This window comes from Maylandia zebra, linkage group LG14, assembly GCF_041146795.1.
Source record: "Maylandia zebra isolate NMK-2024a linkage group LG14, Mzebra_GT3a, whole genome shotgun sequence".
NCBI lineage: Eukaryota > Metazoa > Chordata > Actinopteri > Cichliformes > Cichlidae > Maylandia > Maylandia zebra.
Window position 1 is genome coordinate 19,596,315 of NC_135180.1, and position 18,467 is coordinate 19,614,781.

The 18,467-nt window shown below is 39.3% G+C and overlaps 1 protein-coding gene across 3 annotated transcripts in view; it reads right to left on the reverse strand.

Moving 5' to 3' along the window:
• zgc:172282 (leucine-rich repeat and fibronectin type III domain-containing protein 1-like protein) overlaps nt 1-18,467 on the reverse strand; it is a 207,829-nt gene that overhangs the window by 8,414 nt on the left and 180,948 nt on the right. For 2 of the 3 annotated variants that reach the window (XM_076892408.1, XM_004543829.3), the window contains 3 exons: nt 16,422-17,068; nt 10,857-10,955; nt 6,806-7,772 (listed from right to left, as the gene is read on the reverse strand). In XM_076892408.1, coding sequence (XP_076748523.1) covers nt 10,903-10,955; nt 16,422-17,068 — 700 coding nt within the window. In that variant the 3' untranslated portion in view covers nt 6,806-7,772; nt 10,857-10,902. The remainder of the gene's footprint in view (nt 1-6,805; nt 7,773-10,856; nt 10,956-16,421; nt 17,069-18,467) is intronic. The other variant, XM_004543830.3, reaches the window with a different exon arrangement.

Below are 18,467 nucleotides of genomic sequence, written 5' to 3' on the forward strand. Positions count from 1 at the left end.
ATAGTGTCTAATGAATCTGACTGTGACTGTAACTGGGCTATGGGTAGTGAGGCTGAATGTGATGGAGGTGGCGACTGAGCGGCTAACTGAGCTAGTAGCTGCTGGGCAGCTAACTGAGCTACCGGCGGGGCAGCTGACTCAAAAAACACAGCCCCGGAACAAACAGTCACACAGTCCAAAACAGAAAAAGGGTCCTTCTCACTCACCACAGCCGGCAGTTCCGAAGTCCTAATCTCCGGCTGTGGGGTGACGCGCCGACGGCGCGATCGTCGCTTCCTCCCGGGCAAAACCTCCGGCGGGCCGGGCAAAACCTCCGGCGGGCCGGGCAAAACCTTCACCGCCGGGCTGGGTTGGGAAGCGGTAGCGGCTGGTGGGTGAAGGTGCAGCTCGTGAAGAAGGAAGTCTTGTGCTAGCGGGTGAAGCGAGTCCAGCAGCCAGGAGTGGGCAGAGATTAGCTGCTGTAGCCTGGCTTCTACCGCGCGGTGAAACCCTTCCCCCTCGTGCTCGAGCCACAAGTTGACCAACCTTGAAACAGTGTCAATTAATTCCTCCCGAAACTCCTGGGAAGGTGCGGATGCTGCTGGGTCCATGTTGGTCGGCTCGTACTGTCACGGCTGGCGGAGGGAGCCGTGTGGTGTGGAGGAAAAGGAGGACCCAAGATGCAGCAAACTGATGATACGAGTGATGTTTTATTTACAAAGGTGGTGGTGACAAAAACAGGCAACGAGGTAGGAGTACTTTACAAACGGAAACCTAAACTGGGAGAAACTAAGTGACAAACCTGAGACCATACAAAAGGGGTGCGGGGCAGAGAGACGCAGAGACAGGAACACCATAGAACGCAGAGGTAGACGGATGAATGCAGACGAGCCGACAACAGGCAGGAGAACACACAGGGCTTAAATACACACCAGTAATCAGGGGATGAGGGACAGGAGGGCAACACAGCTGGGAGAAATCAGAACTGACGGGACAGGGGAAATGTAAACTGAACACACTCACATCAGACAGAGACCTTCACAATAAAACAGGAAACTCAGACACGGGGAACCAAACAAGACACAGATCTAAACAGACAGCTTCACAAACAGATGGGGTGACACCATAGACAGACAGATACAGACGCAGACTCAGAGGCAGACCGAATATAACACAGAACTAAAACAATCATCATCATCATCATCTGGAAAATGATAACAAACTAAAAGCGCTGGGTCACCGACCCAGGACCATGACAATTATCAAGCTTTCATCCAAGTCCTTATTAACTGTTTATGTATCTCTCCACTTCCACATGCCTTGATTTTACATATTTGATAGCAATGTGAACCATTCACCTAAAATATCTTTTAAAAAAGGGGGGGAATTCATTGTATTAGATTATTCTGTTATTATATGTTACCTTATATATATGTAATCAAAGTAGTTGAATTAGAATACTGCTGTAGATCATATTATACCCTTTAATATAGAGTGTGTGAGCTGTATGTAGTTTAGTTCTCGTTATACTTTTGAGTTAAAAGAACATATTCACTTATTAGTTTATTAGACAAGTGTGCATCACTCTGTATCCTTGATCTGCTGTGAATGTGTTACATGCTTAATTGTTGAATCATGAAGAGAAGATTGTAAGCAGGAGACTCTGTGTCTAAGACAGGGGAGATAGACAGACCACATTCCATACCCCAACCTTACAGAAAGCAGAGAAACAACTGCCGAGGTCATAACTTAGGCGCTGTAACAGAGAAAGAATGTGATGTTTTGGCTTTTACGACTAGATGGGGGCCACTAGAGACTATAAAAAGCTGAGCAACCCGTCACCATTTTGAGACTTGCTGTGACCCTCTTCAGGCATGTCTCCCCATCATGATGGTTCTTATGCTCTTAAGTGTTGAATTGTATGGAAATAAATGATTGTTGATTGAGCATAAATACACCGAGTATTGTCCTTCCTTCAGCCCAAAGATTCAAAGAATTGGGAGATTTCAACAACTTGGTGCCGTGACCCGGATCTTTGGTGTGCTGAGGAGGGGCAGATTTGGCCTTTGGTGAGATCGTGAGGCGAGGTGAACAGAGGACCGGTCCAAATATAAAAAGGTAAGCACAGCCTGTTGTATTATAAATACCAAATGTGCATATTGGGCTTTCCAAATTAATCTGTTCACTGAGTCACATGTATTTTCACAGTAAATTTGTCGGTGTCTGGTTTTTGGCGCAAGATACTAACAACATAAGTTGAGGCTGAATCCCAGTGTGTTAAATAAACTGCTTCTACCGAGAAACTAATAAGACACTACGTTGAGCTAGTTGCAGTAAACTGCTTCTACCGAGAAACTAATAAGATACTACGTTGAGCTAGTTGCAGCCACTTTACCTTCCACATTTAATTTTGTCTAACACTGGCTTCTGTAGCAATAATACATTAGAATTTCTTCTGAAGACGCGGCCATTAGTTCAGTACATTGAAGTCGAGGTTTGAAGTTTGTTTATGGTGTCGGTTACGTCCTGGCTCTTGCCGGCTATGAAATAGAAGTTGATTTAAGGAAAAGCAGATGCTGGCTCACGGTGCAGTTGAACGCTGGAAACGCGAGAGCGAAACACAAACTATATTTTGCCCAACACAAAAATATCTCCTCATGGTGCACTTGTGACAGAAAAAACACTGTCCCAATTAAAACTAGGAAAAATAAAGATGAGTGTTTTCTTGGGGGGGAAAACACCTATAATATGCCTCGTACGTTAGTGAAAATGCATGTTATAACATCACACAAAGAATGAAACATGCTCAGAATGTACTCGTTAAAATAGATGCACATATCCACTGCACGTGACATGACGTTTCCATAGGAATATCTCGTCTTGCTGAATGTGTGTCCACGTGTTCACACATTTGTTCATCTGTGCACATCATCTGCCTTGCAACAAGATCTTTCATTTGCCATCTAGAAGAGGCATCATACAATAAACACGCTTAAAAATAAACATGCATTGTGTGTATGCATTGTCATCTGTGATTCATACTATCATTTTTTTTCTTTCTGAGTAACCAAAGACACCCTTATAGCACAATACAGCTGTATCTCAATAGACACTGCATAATCCTCCACACATCCCACTTGCTGTTCTCCTGTCTTCTGTGTATTCTTTCTCCTTTCGTTCTCCTCCTATTTCACTCCTGCCCATCGCCGCCACGTCCTCTCTTCTCTCCTCTTCTTTTTCAAACTGTTTTTCTCCTTTCTGCTCTACAAAATCTTCATTTACGTAGCTTCTTATCATCCTCAGATTCTCCTTCTCATTTCACTCTTCTACCTAACAGTCCAGTTCAACAAGCCTTACTGGCAGGATAAAATCGTGCCTGAAGCACTTGTGTATACCAGAACACCACATTAGCCTATAGTGGAAAAGCATGCATGGATATTTTGAATTATCTCACGGAGCCCGCATTTCCTGCTGGTGTTAGCATTTCTTTCCTACATTTTCACATTATTCTCCCTCTGGTACATGTGAGCTTCTCTCACTGTTAGGACATGCTCTTGTAGGATTCTCTACTTATATCATTATGGATCAGACACCACAGTAGTACACACACACACACACACAGACACACACTCCATGCTCACAGCGTAGACATTTTGTGTATTAATTTTGTGTATTTTCCTTTTCTAATATCTTGAACAGCTGTTTTTAGATATGTAAGTGTAACTGACAGAGACCTCATTCACTTGTACAAATAAATCAAATATAATAATTTTGATGATGATGATTTTCTACCATTTTTGACATGCTTAAACTGATCAATATGCCTTTTTTTCGCATAGAGATTATAATTAATGCACAAAAATAGGATCTTAGCATGCTATAATGACCTGAGCTTAACTTTAAACATAAAATAATGTCTTTCATTTGCAGAAACCGTCATTCACTTTAACAACTTACAGAATGGAAGGTAAAAAAAATGGCCATCGTTTTTATTAGTGAAGATAATGTTTTTTTCTTTGTTTCTTCCCCCAGCTGAACGATCTTGTCGTGGAAGGGATAAGCACTATATTCATGTAGGATGATAAACCAAACTGAGGTCATTAACATTAAACGTTAAGGATTATGTGAACCCCTGTCACATGAGAAAAAACAATGTCATAAATCAGTTTGACACGTCAGTTAACGAATTACATAAATTTGTTATCAATCATGTTGCATTATGTAACAATGCAAAAGACCAACCAATGCACTTTTGAGATAATGCTGTGCAGTCTGAAGAGGTCATTACAAAAATCAATCACTTTGTGTTTAATAACAGCGTGCTAATTGTTAATTATTATGATCAGAGCTGAGTTTGCTAGTGTCAGTGTTGCTAGTGTGCAACATTTGGCTTTTCACAAAAGCCGGAATGACATCAATACCCTTTATGTCATTGCAACAATTACAATGGAATGAATCAATTTCTGTAGTTCATCACACACTAACAAGTTGGCAAAGATTTAATGTGAATGTACAAAATAAAAAGAGCTTCAGCCAAAGGCGCTAAAGGCTAGTTGGAAGATAAAAGAAGAGAAATGTTCGCTTATCAGTTTTGTCTTGTTTCTCTCTCTCTCTCTCTGCGGACAATCATCAGCATCAATAGTCAGAGGAGATGCTTACGGGTGTAAACAATTTGTGATATCTAAACCACTTCTGCAATCACACTTTCACATAGAAAGTGAGTTCACATAGATGCACACAGACAATTACTACGGTCATAGGTATATAAAAACTGTTAACTGTGATTGAAGTACTCTTAACAGCCACTTTGGTTCTTGTGTTTGTGTGCCAGACCAAGAACACTGACTGATTGATTCATTGCTGGTGCCATTACTGAATGAACAATGAAGGTGTCTGTGTCACTTTGTAATTGAAATGCAAATTTAAGCTGGAGACACCATCATTACTGGTTGTCCCTGCAACATCTCATAACCATCACTTACCAGAAGAAAATAACATCTTTGTTGTGCTGCCCAGTCAAAACACAGCAGAAATCACACATTTCCTGTTACATTTCCTTTAACGTTATATACAGGAGTAATTACATGTCTGTAACATTTTAAAAATTTCTCTTGTTTTTATTTTACTTACTGAATCCTGTGTTCAAACTGCAACTACATTTAGTTTCTGATGTAAATAAACTTAAACTGGACTAAGTAATTACTGTAGGAACCCCCCCCCCCCAAAAAAAAAGCACAAGCACGTTCTTAGAAAACCATAGAAAAAACGTCAACACTTTCTCATATTCTTAATTTATTCTTAACTTTCCTATTGTTTCTATTGTTCGCATCTTATTCCCCAACTCATATCAGATCCCTTGTTACCTCATTTTAAGAGAAAAAGCTACTTATAGTTACTTATAATAGGAAAAAAGTCTTATTTTGATTAAGCTGGCAAGTCTATGGATGGTCATTTAACATTTTATGTGTATTTATTGCACTGTTTCCCCACAATCAAGCCAATTTCTCTCCATTTTTTATGATATTTATGATATCAAGAGCTATCCCTCACAGTGAGCTAATTTTCCTACATAAACACCACTGCAAAAGCAACTAATCAGATTGTGCTCTGCACAGAACTGCTGTTAAAGAAAATTATTGTTTGTTAAACGCAAAGGTAAATGCTCTCAAATTATGAGAGGAAATAATTCTGTTTGTATTTCATGGCAATTACACCACGGCCTTAAATTGCCTATTTTTTTGTGTAAACACAATAATTGGATCAGTTAAATTAAGTCTAGTTGATAAAATGCTCTTTGTAGAATTATGAATCTCTTATAAGCAAGTTATTAAAGCAGTGTTTCCATCTGTGGCAAACAGATAACAGTACATCTACTATTTGATTGAAATTTATTTGAAACAGTGTGGGTGCCATTGACACTACATGGCAGGGGGAAAGCCAAATTATGTGGAGAAAGATATACTTTCAATGAGCTAAAGCTGCATGACCATTCTAATCTCTGCTGTTTTTCATTTAAAGCCATTTAAGATAAAAGGGGCACTTTCTTTGTGCCTTTTTATCTTTTGTAGATTTCTGTCAAATAAAGATCAACATCGCTTTATGAAGTCTGGAACAAGATTTCTAAAACGACAACAACAAACAAATATTGTTGTGATTACCTCTAATAAGAGGATAAATTCAATCTATAAGTGAAGATCTCTTTTTAGGCTGAGCGCTGGATAAGTTCTGAAGCTTCAGACATCAGCTTCTGTGCTGACTAAGCAGATATTATTGACCCCCCTATCCTCCCATACAGGCAAAGACCATCCCCGGGGCTGTGCTGTTCACTCATAACCATATCCTCCTGCAGCATATTATATTCTCCACCAGTATTCAATCACAGGCTCAGGCGGGAAGGGAAAAAGTGATCTGATGGACAGAGGGAGTGATATGTATGAGATAAGGAGTGACTCAGACAGTAAAAGACCAAGAGACAAACAGGATGGGGAAGCATTTCCTGTCGCCTGTTGTGATATTGCCATAGGAGAGTATTAGGAAAGCAGATCGTTTAGCTAGGATAGCTCTCTAATTGTCTAGGTGACAGCAATTAGATAGGCACTCATTAAAGCATTGCCCTCATTAGGTTACAGACTACTCACTACAGGAGGAGACACTGTAGAATCTAGGTGTGTCTTAAACTCAGGGGCAGGACTGTGGATGGCCAAGGTGACTACTGGTGGCCTACCATATGTCACGCTAATTAATGAGCCTGGATCTTTGGGCTCAAGAACTTCTCATTTGGCTCCCACTTTGGCTAGGTTAATAAGCTAATTAGCAGATTACTCACCTGTTTAAGGGGGCGAGGAAAGATGTAAGGGAGGTTGGTAAGGGTTCATCAGGTCCTCACCTGTCCAGTGGAAAGCAGAAGACATAGAGGCCAGAGCTGCAGAATACACACACTAGACCCAAACCAGTCCTTGGTAATCTGGTACAGTTTAATCAGTATCAGAACTCTGATCACTGTACAGTTCTAGTTAAGGTCCTGTTGGGTCCAGGTTTTTCAATTCAGTTCAAGTTTTACTATGTACTGTTTTTTCCAAGGGTAACATTTTTATTAAAAAAAATCAGGGTCTGGTGAGTTAATGTCCATCTCCAGTTCAGCCCAGGAACAGTTTTGCTTGGTTCAATTTAATTGAATTATTTTATTCCACAGGGATAAACACTGGCGAGCGCCTTGAGCCAAGAAAGCTGTATATGTTCATGCCCAAAACAGACCCCTCCAGAAGCTTTTTTAAACTCTTTTTTTACCTGTTTATGCAGTCTATTGCATTGTATTCCTAGGCTGAATGTGATTGTCTATGCATTCATCTTGCTTGCTCACTGTTCGGCCTTTTCTGTCCATGCATGTCGAAGTCTTTGTCCATTCTTATGTTGAAACATATCCATATGCCCCTTTATACGTCTCCGCTTCAACACTGGTGCAGAGGCTATAAAGTAAAAACAAATCTCCTTCATGAAAACTGATTGGTATGTCACACTGCCAGCCAGATCTTGCACCAGCTGGCCAATCAGCAACCAAGCAGACACCAGGCCTTGACACAGTTGTCCAATCCAGAAATGAGAACCAGGAGAAGCACTCGAATGTAAACTGAAGACTACAGGTCTATAACCCTGTGATATTCATGGCGACAAATTAATGGGTACAGTGAACAGGAGATACAGGAACATAAGCTATAGGGCCTTTATTCTTCAGGTGGTTTCACCAGCTTTTCCCAGTGGGCAGCATCCAGTCTTCACACAACAACATCAGGGCTCTAAGAGAAAAGAAGATTGAAAACAAGGTTTGAAAATAGAACCGTGGGTATACAGTGTTAAGATTTGGAAAAAGCAAATTACTATCAGAACAAGAGCAGGTATAAAAATGGGTATCTAGAACCAGCAGATCTTTTTTTTTTTTAGCTGCCTTAACTTAAAAGTTTAAGAAAAAAAAACTACTGATAAAAATTTCTGACAGTACCTCCTAGGGTAAAACACACATAAACTACTTTTATAGGTAGTGAAGGTTCAAATGTTATGTTGTTGCTGTCTTTGTTTTAAAATCACACCTGGCTTAGAGCCAGACATTTGAAAAGGACAAGGCTCCAAATCATGTTTGGATCAGTTTAGTGTTTCTAAAGGTTAAAGGATGCAATGTCTTCATATCAAAATGGCCCTTAAGAACAAATATGTACACATTAGTATTAAAAGCGTGTAGCTTGTGTTCTTTTGTATCTTAAGGTGCAACTGCTATTTGTCGAGAGATATAATAAATGCCCACGTAAGGAGGGTTTGCTGACAAGAAAAAGCAAAGATGAGCAATAGCTGGGAGAGTGATGAGGTTGTACTTGTTGTGGCAGTATGTTGCTGCAGGTGTTATTTGTAATGTGTCTGTTTGTCGGGAGAGCATTTCTTAACTGTATCTGTCAGCAAGAATATTTCATAACAGCATTTATGTACAGCCAGTGCTTATTGTGTCGGTTTAATAATGAAGAACAGTCTTTTTAATGCCTCGGACTGTATTCATCCATCACAACCACTGCATATCTCCACAGTTTTCTCCTCCATCATTCTGCACTCCACTCACCTCTTCTCCTCCATCACTCTTTGAGAGGAAAAGGTAGTATATGATGATCATAAAACAGTATGAGGGGTGAAACACAACCAGACAGACAGAGGTGTTATAAATTTAAAACAGAAAAGAAAGGAGACGTAATAATGGATAGAAGCAGTTTCAGCAAAACAGCAGCCAGGAGAAACAAGATGAAAGGAATGTCGGGAAGAAAGGAAGAAGGGAGCATAAAGTAAGAAAGACAACTACTTATTTATCCTGAGAATCACTCTATAGTTATACAGTACAATGCAAAAGTCTTAAGCCACCCATTATTTCTTTATATTTTGCTTCCAAGTACCCAGACTTTCTTGTAATTTTTGAATGTGGTCTTGAGCAATAATTCTCCAGGCTTTCTGGAGGCGATTCAAACTTTTTCTTTGAACATTGCCCTTTTTCCCTCTCATTTTCAGTCCAGTGCCTATATTTTACCATTTTCAGAGGACTTAACACTGACCTATAAAACATTCAAACATAAAAAGGCATCTAACTAAAGGGATGAACCGGTGTTGTGTCTACACATAACAGAAAACTTAGCAAAGTGAAAACTGGTGGAATTGGTGGAACCTATAAAAAATGCCAAAGATTGCACATGTTGACATGCATAAAATAGTATTTTTGTGCTAACAAGATGATTATGTACAGCAGATTAACAGCATCTAGAAGTCATATCTTTATGAAAAAGAAAATCCAACAATGATCCAACACACGCCCTGATAAAATGCATCTTGCTATGTAGCTGATCCATCTACTATGAAGCCTCTTAGAAATGGTCTCAGTGGACGGGTGATTGTCACGAAGCCATACTTACGGAAGAGAAGCAAAGAGAAAAGGCTTAAGTATGCCAAATTATACACCAAAACCAGGAAAAACACAAAAATCTTTCCAAATGTTCCCTGTTTACGCCAAACAACTACTGTTGTACTGCTGTCTGGGTAGAGACCATCAGCCATATCGTTCTGCAAATCTTGATTCTGTAGAAGACTGCCTATAGTTCTTAACTGCTGACAGGATGAGAAATTGTCTTCTTTTGGCGTTCTCTTTCTGGGACAGCCACTTTGCATCCTGTCTCTGAAATCACCAGTTCTATGGAACTTGCCCTTCAATTGGGGGATTTACCTAGGGCTCACTCCAAATAAAGCTGCAACTTGGTTTTGTGGAACATTAGCTTGAAGTTTTACAGTTGACCTATAGCATGGGCCCTATCCAGATTAGTCAAATATAGTATGCTTGGAGCAGATTCCATACTGTTGTAGCAGGGTCCATGCTCACAAGTGCTGGTAATCAGACACCAATAAGCCATCTGGGGCACCAGAAGCTCAAGACAAGAGTCAGTAGCAGAATACACTGTTTGGCATTGTCAGAGAAGATCTGGCAAGTTTTCATGGGTGCAACACACAAACTCAACTCTCCTGATCAACCCGCAAATGCATTTTCCTTACAAATGTCCCATCATTTAGGGGAAATACACAGGCTTTCAAGTGATTAAGATTAATGCCAAGAACGGTTGTTACAACAAATAATTTCCTTACTTTTCATAAAATAAGGGAAGTAAAGTTCATTAAATAATAAGGGATGACTCAAGATTTGTGCACATTCCCATAGCTGTCAACAATTAACCGATTATAACTAATAATTTCTCAGAATTGTTGAAATAGAATAAAAAAACGAAACAACCAAAAATGTGGTATAACTTTACTCAACAAGATTTTTCAAGTAACTGGCAAGTTTGTCCAGTAGCCAGAAATGTAGAGCATTTTCAGTTTACTTCCACACAGGTCTTTGAAAAGCAGCAGAATTTCAAAAATGATAAACAGTAAACAAAACGTGCTTACTTTAAAAATGATAATTAAGTAAAACACTATTTAAATTAAATGTGCCCTAATCGTCAGGGGCACATTTATTCGCACTAATCAGTCATCTAAGGGACTAACTATAGGTAACTATAGGTATTTTTATGATTTTAAGATGCTATTTTCAGTCATTATAATACAGCAGAGGCAGGAATTTCAAGGATACATCTCTCAAATGTCAGTACTCAAAATCACTAGATAATGAAACACAATTGTGGTTGCTGTTATTTAGCTGCAGTTGCTAAAGGGTCAGATTGCAGCATGCTGCAAAGACGTGAGGCTGCAGTAGGGAAAGACAAGTTAGGAATAATGACACAGGTAAGAGAAATGAAGAAACTGCTTGCTACAGGAGAAAACAAAAACCAGGGAGTGCTAAAATTTAAAGTGGCAGTCATTACTCTGTGTGTTGTAGTGGCGCAATCTCTTTGAGAGGCTGAGAGACCTTCAGATGTTAAAGTCCCTCCATTCCACACTACGAGGCCGCCTGTCGTCTGCTGCTGGAGGCGTCCAAGAGTCAGACAGAGAGAGGGGGAGAGAAATGGAGAATGAAACAGAGCCAAAAACAGCGAATGAGTGAAAGGACACAGAGAGAAAGAGGAAGCAGAGGAAAAACACTGATATAGATACAGCTAAACAGCAAAAGAAATAAAAAAAAAAATCTATTCAGTGGAGAGAGAGAGAACAAGCAACAATGTCAGGGCAGTTGGAAAATGGGTAAAGAAGATGAGAGAAAAGCATGTGGGAGCACTTGTGAACAGCGGGAGGGGAAGAGGCCTGGCCGATTCCAAGAGATGTATTCAGAGAGACAGACGGCAGTGAAGAATGAGGCCGGGCATATGGGATGACAGTGAAAGGAGTGATGATAGATTAAAATACACAGAGGACAGACAGGCTACAGGGTCATGGATGGGCCACGGGGAGAACACACACTTGCACTTCACACAGACTCGCACATCCTTGCGCTGTGCTTAAGTATTTTTCTATCCTGACTAACCTTGTGGGAACATATGTACTGGCTCAAGGCAGATAAACCTTGTACATAACCACACACAAATGCAGGCACAAACCTGCAGGGATTTAGTGACTGACCCTGAGCTTACATACACAAATTTTTTCCATCTCTTGTAAGGACACTGCACACTGCATTTGTTACCTGATGTCTTGTCCTTAAATTAACCTAAATGTTCAGTCTTAACCTCATAAAAGAAATGGTTTATCTGTTTTTTCCCCCCAACAATGTGTGCGTCTTTATGTGTTTGTGCTCTAACACACACACACATTCAGTGTTTGTTTGCCTGTTATTGAACTAATAATGCGTTGCTTGACATAATCATAATATGTTTGTGTCAAGCATATAATTACTACTAATCCAGATAGAAAATTCCCCACTTAGTATTCAGGTTAAAGAGCTGCTTCTAATCCTGAACCCACATGCTGCATCCTTGTACCATAGAGCTAAAAAGCAAGGTGACAACTTGACTGCTAAAATGATCTCTGATGTGCATTTCTTCATTGATTCATTTTCAAATTCTGTGATAGTTTTACATTTTTCAAGTTGAAAGTGCCTATATTTTATTAATTTATGGAGTATTTATATACTGAACATTTCTATGAGAATATTGTTTATTGTTTTATTGTTCAAAAACCACGTTTATCTCGTAAGTGCATCTTTCCATTTAATGCCTCCCAACCAGAAAAGCCCATTTGGTTAGCTTTATTAACAGTTGTCACAGATAGTAGTAGCTTTGTTATGTTTAAAAATGTGTCTTTTTTAGTCCAACACTGAACATTTTGTCTTTGTGCCATAATCGTGGGACTTCTCATCCATTTAATAAATAAATAAAATACTGCATTCAATTCCTATGAATATATAAGAGCAAATAGTCTTAAAGAATTAAACTACCATGAAGAAACATGTTTATTTTTTTTTCACAACTGCGGGCATTTAATGGGGTTTTCCTGTGTATCTGTCAGTTGCTCTGTTCCTCAGGCGCTCTGACTCACTGTGGCTCTCTGATCAGATCAATGTTGCCTTTCTCTGCAATGCAGCAACCAGTGAAACACATCACAGACACAGTTACACCCTGAGAAACTCCAACAGCCTTTGTACAAACACATGGGTATTATCCCTCACTGTAGGTTTCCCTCAAAGTGCCAACGATCCTGGAATCAAAGGAAGGAAACAAAGAACATAAAAGGCCAACTGTAACTTTTTCCTCCTGGGTAAAATGTCAAAATAAAAACAATAATAATTGGTTTGTTTGCATGTCTTTTAGTCTGGGATGTTGTTTGGAGGCTTCCCTGACTGGCATACTTCAGTTAGATAAGGTTGAGATAAGGTTAATTAGGCCTATAGGGGGAATATTTGAGTTTATGCATATGGTGTTACCTCAATGGTGCAACAAAATAAAATTCAAGGGTTTTTTTTCTTTCACAATTCCCAAAATTCTAACCAGTTTTAATGAGCGCTGCCTAACTCATCTACTTTGCAACCGCAATGTGGCCATCAACCTCCTGGCACACTTGCTGAACTGTATGTGTAAAGTTGTCGTCAAAGCTTTATTAGTATTAAAAAAATTAAAACAGCTTAAAACAATGTGTTTGAGTACAGTACGGTGCACAGCTGTGCAAAGCCTCATTTCTTCATATTTGGCTTCTAAAGATCCAGACTTTCTTGTAAAGTTTTAAAGTGAAGTTAACCAGCAGTTCTCCAGGTTTTCTGAAGGTCTTTGAACATTGAATGCTTTTTCTCTAACTTTCAATCCAATCCTTTTACCTGACCATTTTCAGAGGAACTCATAATTATGGGAAGAACATTATTTGTTTCAGAGAGACACATTTTGTGGATTTTGTTAAATCAACAAAATATGTCAGAGGCCGGCATAAAATTATATTTTTTGCACAAACAAGGTTATTTCCAAAGTGCTATCAGTACATTGTGCAGTGTATCCTTTAAACAAGTTAAGAAAATGGAACAAGTAACAGACAACAAACGTGGCAGGCCTAAATAAAAAAAAGTGTGTTAGAAAGTCATGTCCTTAAGAAATAGGAAGAAATCTAGCAAAGACCTGACACAGGACCTGAGACCTACTGTTCACTGAAGCGTGTTCAGAAATGGTCCCAGTTAATTACACGGCAACTGAACTGAAAATTCAAGAAATTCAAGAATCCTGGAGATCTATTCCTTAAAGAAATAAAAAGACTGTTCAGGCTGTGTTAAAGAATAAAGGTGGTCATATCACATATTGAGTTTGATGTTTGTTAGAATTGTGCAAACTTTTTTTTTTTTTTACCTCATATACAGTATTTCAATGTACGTTATTTCCTATTTCCCATTATCCTGGCAATACAAGTGGGTGGCTTGAGATTTTTTGCACTATAATGTCCGAAGTCAAAAACCAATTAATATCAATGGTACATTTTTTGTTAATGCTGGACACAATGAATTCTGATAAAAGCAACATCTAACATTGTTGTATTAATATAAGAGAGACAACCAAACCGTCAAAATTGATGAAGGTGAAAGCGCTCCCTCACTTTGCTGGCTAAGCTCCTATACTCTGCACAGATCTCTCGTTTCCTCCCTGCTATCAACATGAGGCTCAATGACACCTCATTTCAGCTCATTCACAGAGGCCAATTGAATGACATATCAACCGCTGATAAAGTATTTCCACTCAGCTCTTTAAGCCCCTCATGTGAAATGATGTCTTCATTTATTCATTCCAATGAAACCCCCATTTCCTGAATGGATTAGTGTTAAAGGGGAAATGCACTGGAGTAGGCTTAGTACAGGGAAATTTTACTTCCCCCCAAATATCCACATGATTTTCTGGATTTATATTATAAGGGATCCATTGACGGTTTCAAGCAATCTCTGAGAACATGTGCAAGTCGTTTCAGAAGTTTGGAACAAGGAAGTGCTCTTGATTACACAAAGTAGGTTTTATCTAATAGCTGGCAAAGACTGTTACGTAAAAGCAATTTTCCACCAGTATCTTGCATGCTAAGAAAACTACAGTAGAATTATAATCAAGCAGATTTGTGCATTATTGCAATCATGTATTTTGCACTACTTGGATAATTTACTCTCTTCATTAAATGATTACAATGACAAATTATCTCTCTATCGTTCTATTTCTTTCAGACTGTCTAATAAAGCTATTTTCTGATGGCATGCCAAAGGCCACTGCTGTAAAAACTAAAAACAGTATTTTCAAGCTGGCACAAGAGGCCGATCGTTGATTAGACCAAAAAGCCCAGAGATAAAAAAAAACAGTGAATGGAAGCCTAAAGCTCAAGTAGTACTAATGGTTCTGAGGATTTAACCAATTTCGGTTCAGCAAATTGGTCGTGACTAAGCTTAATTTCAACCCGTCATGTGGATCATGCATATCTTCAAAATGTATTTTTCTTATTTCTATGGATCAAACAAGCACATTTAAATATTTAATCATTCATCTTCCCTCCTCTGTCCAAGGTAATCCAGCTTTATTTATTTACATTTCTTTGTTTTATATTCCTTCTTTTTGATTGTGTGTTTTAAACTTTCAATTATACATCATCATGAAGTACTGTATAAATAAACCTAGCTGTAGCTTTTGCTGAGTGTTTTTGCTGCTCACATGAGCTTGCATGCCTATTACACCAGATGAAAAGGTTGACAAGTACAAGTTGTTGTCTTATATAATTTTACATTCATTAATAATAGCTGTTTCTGCATTGATTACTTTCTGCATTATGTATAGTGTATTACTTCTATATAACACATGTGTGCCAGACTCTGATAATCCTGGAGATTCTTCAAGTAGACTTTTCATGAATCTGCTGTAAAACACATTTCTTGGATTCACATAAAATGGTCTGTTGCACGGTCTCCCCCTTTCTCCTCTCGCTCTCTGCAATACAGTATTTAAACTAATCTGGTTCTCTGTAGGGTCTTTAACACTGTAATAAATGTTTATTACAAAGAGGAAAACACAAAACTTTTATATACCCCCCCCCCCCCCCCACCCCCAACAGATCTAGCATTCAGTGCTATTGAAGTCACATTTAACTTTATAAGTGACTTGGGCTTTTTCCAGCTTGATATTGAATGTAAGCCAGTGCATACAGCCTTTCTTTTGTACTGAAGTAGCTTTTTCACTCTTTAGCACTTGGGATGTGTCATTTCTAAAGGCAAGCAGGCTTTCTTGGAGTGCTTAAAGACTAATAGTTTGCAGCGCTCTAATGTGAGAGGTGTTAACTGGAATAATGTGTGACAGGTACTCCCACATGCATTATCAAATCCCTCTCTCCTCTAACACAAAAACATGAAGATTTATTTGGTTATTATCTGTTGTCTAGCCAAGCTTTCTAGAAACTAAAAAAAACTAAAATTTTGGCAACAAAGTTGCAGCATCATTCTTCATCTTCTTCACAAATTTAAAAACTTTGAGTCAGCATGTACCCCTTCTGAGCGTTCAACAGAAGAAGTCTGGCATTTGGAAAGAGCTGAAAACAAAAATAAATGAGCATGGGGAGGTTTTCAGTTCACTATAGGAAGGTTAATTCAAGACTTTTTTTCCATTCATTTTTTGGAAAAAAGGAATATGCAATCACACAGAAGAGATTTAAAAACAACTTGAGTTGCTGCTGCAGCCCTACAGACTGAAATTTGATGAATTGTCTCACCCTCTGTCTCTCTCTTACTTTCATTCTAGTGCACTAGAATGGGATCTCTCGTACTCATTTTCTCATTCACACAATGCTCTTCTCTTCATTATTATCTTACTCAGTTTTACACCCTGCATTTCACATTGTCTATTTCTCATCCACCAGCTTTTCCTGTTTGACCGAATTTCTTTGTGTCCCTCCTTTCCACGTTTTCCCCACTCCTACTCTGTCAACTTTTACTTTCTCTAAACTCTGCTCAGTTGCTTGAATTTGCTATGTCTGTATCTTTTCCACTAGCTCTCTAATACCTGCCAGTTCTTTGGGAGAGGTGGGCTCTTTGGCAACAGATGGCGGTCGAATTTTCATCTCAATGGCGACCCTGGAGGAGAAGCGGGACTTCGTGGGTGAGAGCAACTCCTCGTTTGCTGACGAGTCAGTCCTTGTCATTAGGCTCTGTCCACTGCTCTCCTCCTCGACCAACGTGACAGTGTCTCGCAGAGTGTTGCTAGGCGACATTGCCCTGGACGGTCCGAGGACTTGGTCGTCATGACTGTCAGTCATCTTTGAGGCAGAGCGAGGAAGGACTTGGACCTGACTGCCTCCTTGTCCATTGCTCTGCGGTCTTGGCGCAGTCGCAGTGATGGCTGCTTTTCCATGGCCTGCCCCTTGGTGGCTGTAAACCTTGTATCGTATCATTAAGATGATAATAAAAACAAGCACAGAAGCAACAATAATCCCTCCAATGATGATGATCATAGTACCACCCAAGAAGTGGCTGTGCAATGCTTGGCACTGGCTGAACTCTGTGTCTGTGGTAAATGACAGACAGCCCAAAGGACGAGTTGCAGTCAGCGATGTGATGACGTCATCAAACACGGCCAGGACACAAAGATCATAGCTACGTCCAGCAGCGAGGTCCCGCACCAGGAAGTCGTTGCTGCTGGATGGAATCATTCTGCCATGACAAGAAAGAAGAACACAAAGGAAAAGAAGATGTGAGTTCACCTTCACATATTTTTTTCCCTACATGTAGAGCATGTTTAACTGATTCTTCTCTATTACAATTATTCATCTTACTCGCAAGTTTGTCCTCAGGCTTCATGGTTGGTATATATATGGTTAAGTGGACATGCAATTAGTGTGATACAAGCATATTTACTGATAGCTAATTAATTTCCTTGGATTTTCAGGCAATAGTATGACCAGCAAAAACGTATCAGCAGATAAACAAATTGGAGATAATTTATCTGAATTTCAAGGGTGGGACCACACCTTCCATGAGTACATATGCCTTCCTGCTCTATAGGCTGTTTATTTTGCATTTTTGTGCTCCACCCTGCTCCCCTTGTCTCAGTTCTCAAGCCTCTCGTTAGTACATGGGAATCTGCCCAGCCCAGGAGCCACTCTCTTTCATGAAACACCGTCAATCTAACTGAGGATGTGGTCCCTGCAAATGAAATGTTTGACAGAAATTGCCACAAGTGGGATACTGAAGACAACTTAAAAAAAGAGCATTTCTATTTTTATTTCATTGAGTCTGAAACTTACTTTATTTGAGGCTCTTACTTTGTGGCTTTTCACTGAAATAAGCATACAGATTTAAACAACCTTGTCTTGTAGAAAGATATTTCTATAAGCTAAAGGTCATCTCATTGAATAACTTGCATTTTTAATTACTTTGACGACAACAACAACACTGTCAGCCAGTTTATAGTTCAGACATGACATTTTGGTTTGAGTGGATAAAGTACTACAATTGTGAACTTCAGCAGAGTCATTAGGTGGTAGTTAGGGTAATTAACTTAATAAATTACAAGAAATGAACAGTTATATATTGGCTAATTGTTTACTAGTGTAAGCTATTGGACAGAGTGCCGCAATATCTTGCTTTGGTGATTTCAGTGACATTGCACAGCGCTCTCATCGGACCAACAGAAACCCGGTTTATCCAAACCTGTGACCATTTACTACTACACTGTACCAATTAAACCAGCAAGGAAGAGCCATGCAGCAAAAAAGTCCTTTCTGAAAATGATTTATGGATCTTCCTGTTTTGCTTCCTTGTATTTTTCTGTGTTATGTTATAAAAGCTGCACTGATGACACATGCACTATCATTAGATATTTCTGTGCTGCCTATGGCACAACAGTGACCTCAGTGGCCTAATTTCCCCAGAGAGTGGGAATTTATAAGTCTATGACTTGACTAACACAAAGAGTCATCCCTCACAGCTGTAGAATTCATCATTCTCTGATTAAACACTCCTGATTCTTCTCATTGTGCACTTCATAGAATAGAATAGAATAGAATAGAATAGAATAGAATAGAATAGAATAATCCTTTAATTGTCCCAC